Source organism: Protomyctophum parallelum, assembly GCF_964188405.1.
Source record: "Protomyctophum parallelum genome assembly, chromosome: 1".
Taxonomy (NCBI): domain Eukaryota; kingdom Metazoa; phylum Chordata; class Actinopteri; order Myctophiformes; family Myctophidae; genus Protomyctophum; species Protomyctophum parallelum.
Genome location: NC_139697.1, coordinates 54,143,762 through 54,147,941, shown reverse-complemented (window position 1 = coordinate 54,147,941; position 4,180 = coordinate 54,143,762). Strand labels below are relative to the sequence as shown.

Sequence of the window (4,180 nt, the reverse complement as noted above, 5' to 3'; positions counted from 1 at the left end):
AATCAGGTATGGTGCATTTATATAGCGCCTTTATCCAAGGTGCTTTACATAGATTGTGCATTACATTCATTCATACATTCATACACCGATGGCGGCAGAAACCATGCAAGGCACCAACCTGCACATCAGGAGCAAAATGGGGTTCAGTGTCTTGCTCAAGGACACACCGACACCGACTCTGGGGAACCCGGGATCGAACTGGCAACCTTGCCGTTACCATCCAGCCCTTGGGTAGCACCCAAAATGTCAAAATACTGGTAATTTGAACAATTAGTTACAGGCAATTTGAGGCATTCTCGTAAAGTTACACATCCAACAACAGTGCAGGGGGATTAAATACAGTCTTAACCCCAAAAGCATTTGAATCTTTATAGTATCAATATTTTAGCTATATTCACTCCACAGTGGGTGCTATTGTATGGAGTAGGCCTACGTGTGTATATCCATTGCATTTGTCTTTGGGACAGTTTCTTTAGAATATCATGCCTTCTGATATACAGTAGGCATCACGGTTATCTCAATCCCACAGAATTGTAATGAAGAGCGTGACTCATGATTTGCTTCAGCATGGTGCACGGATTGCAGTTTTGTCAAGGGACAGACACGTACCAGCATGTAAAAGACATGCGTCAGGCAGTTACCACATCTATACACTGAAAATACATGTCGGTAGGCTACAGTAAAGCCTTGATAGTATAGGCCAACCTCCTGTGGATCTGTTCCATGGAAAATGTTCTGTGCCTCGGAATGCTCTAGACACACCCCTGTGGAAAGAGATAAATAGAGAGAGAGAGAGAGAGAGAGACAGACAAAGAGAATCCGAATCAGATACAACTTGACTACAACCATAATAATGATGATGACCATGGGGATGAAGAAGATACCAGTTATTCTAGTGGTCTGCATGCTGCTGTTCTCATCTCTGGATGTCCTGGCAGAACAAGACAGTAAGTATCTGGTCTGTACTAGTTTTAACCTACCTTTTATTTATTTTTTACATTTTTCATCTCGTCCTGGTGATAGAAGGTAAGTTAACTTGATTTATAGATTTATTTTTTATTTTTTGTAAAATTCCTTTTGGTATCCACAAAAGCTAAACAAATGGTGCATGACACATAACTGTGATAATTGGATGACTTTAGACTTCATATGAATGGCGGAAACAGACGATCTACAAGCTCACGCTTGTAGCTTCCACAGTTTTCGAAAGTCCAACATGGAAAGGATTATGACGATTGTGCAAAAACAATTGCAATTATCTCAAATAATTGCCAATAGACAATGATTTAATAATTGTGACAGGCCTATAGGCTACTAATTGTCTCCACCAGGCCGAAGGCATGTGGGGAGAGTATGTTTTGCACTCCGTCCGTCCGTCCGTCCGTCCGTCCGTCCGTGTGTCCGTGTGTCCGTGAACAGCTAATCTCGGCCACCGTTAACCCGGTCGATGCCATATTTTGCACACACACTCCCTGGATGCCAACCATGAACCTCTGCCCCAAACTTTCCAGAACGGCCTGTTATAGCGCCACCAGGAGGCCGCTTTGTGCAAAACAAGTTTTTGCACAGTACACCTACAGATTTTGTCCAAACATCACGCAAATTGGTACACAGTCTCTCTAGAGCCATTCAACGAAACGGGTCTTTCAGATTTATCAGACTCCATCCTGATTGGTTAAGATTGGCTTCCAAAGTTCACAGGAGTGCTCAGTTTCAAACAAAATGCTGCAAATCATGAACACATCGCGTGATTTCCGTGAAATTGTGCACCCACATTCCCACTAGGCCGAGGACGAAATGCCACATGAACAATTTCAACTCAGCCTCAAGGTGGCGCTATAACTGGCCGAAAAGTGTTTTTACCTCTAACTGCACGGATCTGTGGATAACCTGGTGGAGACCTGTGCCCGGAAGGGCACTTTTTCTAGTTGAGTGACTGTGTCTCTTGTTCACTCTGCCTCGCTCCCCCAGACAATGCTGACAGCGTTGGCCCAGCGGAGTGCTGCTCCACCTACCGCGCCACACGGCTGCCTAAGGACAAAGTGAAGGCGTTCCAGCGCACACACCTTCACTGTGCTACGGACGGCGTTGTGTGAGTATTACGTTACACTTATACTGTATTGTACTAATTCATAACATAAACACTGAACACATTCTAGCGCGCAGTTAACATTATAGGGCCCTGTCTTGCACTCTGCCTTATGCCTAAACTTATTAGGCATATTTTACTATTTTGGAAAAAAAAAACATTTTTTATGAAGATGGCTTTTTTGCCTGTATTGATAGTATCAAGTGAAGATGGACAGGAAAGAGGGAGAGAGAGATCTATCATTGATGTGAGCTTGTAGATCAGCAAAAAACGTTTAGGGATAATAAGGGAAGAGGCAGCGCACAAGAGATATACTCAAATTCAGAATAGTACTGTCTTCACAAGTTCACACAAGCAAGGGTCAAGATACCAAGTTTTCAAGATGAAAACAAAATGAAAAACGAAAAATAAAAACTAAAGTCAAACGATTAGTCACACACGTTACCGCAGTGAAACGTGTTCTCTGCATTTGACCCATCTCTTGGACCGGTGAGCCCCAGTGTGTGCCGCGCTCGGGAATCATTAGTATGACCTCCCAGTTTCAGTGCGGACACTCTAACCACAAAGGCCACTGTCTGGTAGACTATGCTATGTGGAAGGCTAAATATACTGACAATTTCAACATACACAGATTCTCTGCATTAATAGTTACAGCATGTGACAAGTATAAAGCAATTAGATTATGAATTGAGTCACCTGTATTTATGACTTAAAGTCGGGGTGATGTGACAGCTTATCGATACTGTGCATAAGAATGCTACACACACCAAAGTCCTTACAGTGGTGCTAGCCCCGTATGACAAAATAATCTAAATAGTAGGTCTTTCAAGAGACAAGAAGGTGGCCACGCAAAGTGCAGATATTGAATTGTATCTATTAATCATGATACATAATAGTCCAGTGTCTTGTGATCCAGTGAGGAAGGATGAAACAATGTAAAATACTTGAACAGGGTATAACCACAATGTGTGTTATCCTTTTCAGCCTTAATGACCGACTGTACCATGGGCTGTTTACATTTTTGACTAATTCAATGAATAAATCATTCGATCAAAACAAAAACTTAAAGATTAAAATATTCTCTCTATGTCTGTCTGTTCTAGGTTTACAATGCAGAGTGGTACCAAGATCTGCGTTGACCCAGCTCAGGCATGGGTCCAAGCTATCGTCAAACTTCTGGAGTAAAACATTGAACACCGGGTACAAGAAAGTTCCAGACAACCAGTTGGTTCTATGGCAATGTTTTAAGATGAATTCCAGGCTTTATTGCTTCATGGCAAATACAACAGGTCACCCAGTTAGTGGTAACTATACTTAATATGCCAGGCTTATTTAGTTTTGTTTGTTTTCTGCTTTAAACAACAATTTAGAAAGCAAAATAATACATCCTTTTTTTTTTTACGATTTGTATTAATCAAATGTAGTGCTTTAAACATGCATTTTAATGATCAGTTGTTGATATTAACCGTTGTTTTCTTCAACAATAAAACAAGCAATTTCGGTAGCAGACGAAAAAACATTTTTGGTTCCATAATGAATACACACATTGGTTTGGTGTTTGCATGGTAGCCTATAAGTCCAGTCAAATTAATTTATGAAGCAAAAAATATATTCACAGAAGTTCTGTATACAGACCATATAGCAGTTAATTATACAAGTGACATAAACATCAAGAAAAACACATCTGTCACGTCAGAGTATTCAAACACTAGTGAATAAAAGTGAGTTTTGAGCCTGGACTTAACCCATTCTGGGCGGGAACCCCTTTTGGTGTTTTAAGCATTATGTTATACTTTAGCTATTGAAAAATAGCAGACCTACAAGCTCATAGAGCTATGAGCTTGTAGGTGTGCTATTTTTAAAATGGCGCAAATCTTTGAATATAATATTCTTTCAGAGCGAACATGTTTAACTCAAATCTTTGCATCTGGAAGGTCCCTGGAACAACATATTTTCAGTTAGGGGTCGGCAGCCAATTGCATATGATATCGGGGGTCCTTGAAATGAAATAGTTTGAGCACCGCTAACATAGAAACGTAGGATTTTCAGGAAAAACTGTCTACTGTTTTTGTACATTTGTAGAATTGAACA

The 4,180-nt window shown here is 40.7% G+C and overlaps 1 protein-coding gene across 1 annotated transcript; it reads left to right on the top strand.

The window, feature by feature from the left end:
• The first annotated feature begins 775 nt into the window (after nt 1-775).
• LOC310864417 (regakine-1-like) lies at nt 776-3,314 on the top strand. The gene is made up of 3 exons (XM_083773107.1): nt 776-947; nt 1,972-2,092; nt 3,193-3,314. The coding sequence occupies exons 1-3, from the start codon at nt 854-856 to the stop codon at nt 3,272-3,274; spliced, it is 297 nt and encodes a 98-aa protein (XP_083629233.1). The 5' UTR covers nt 776-853; the 3' UTR covers nt 3,275-3,314.
• Nucleotides 3,315-4,180: the final 866 nt, after the last annotated feature.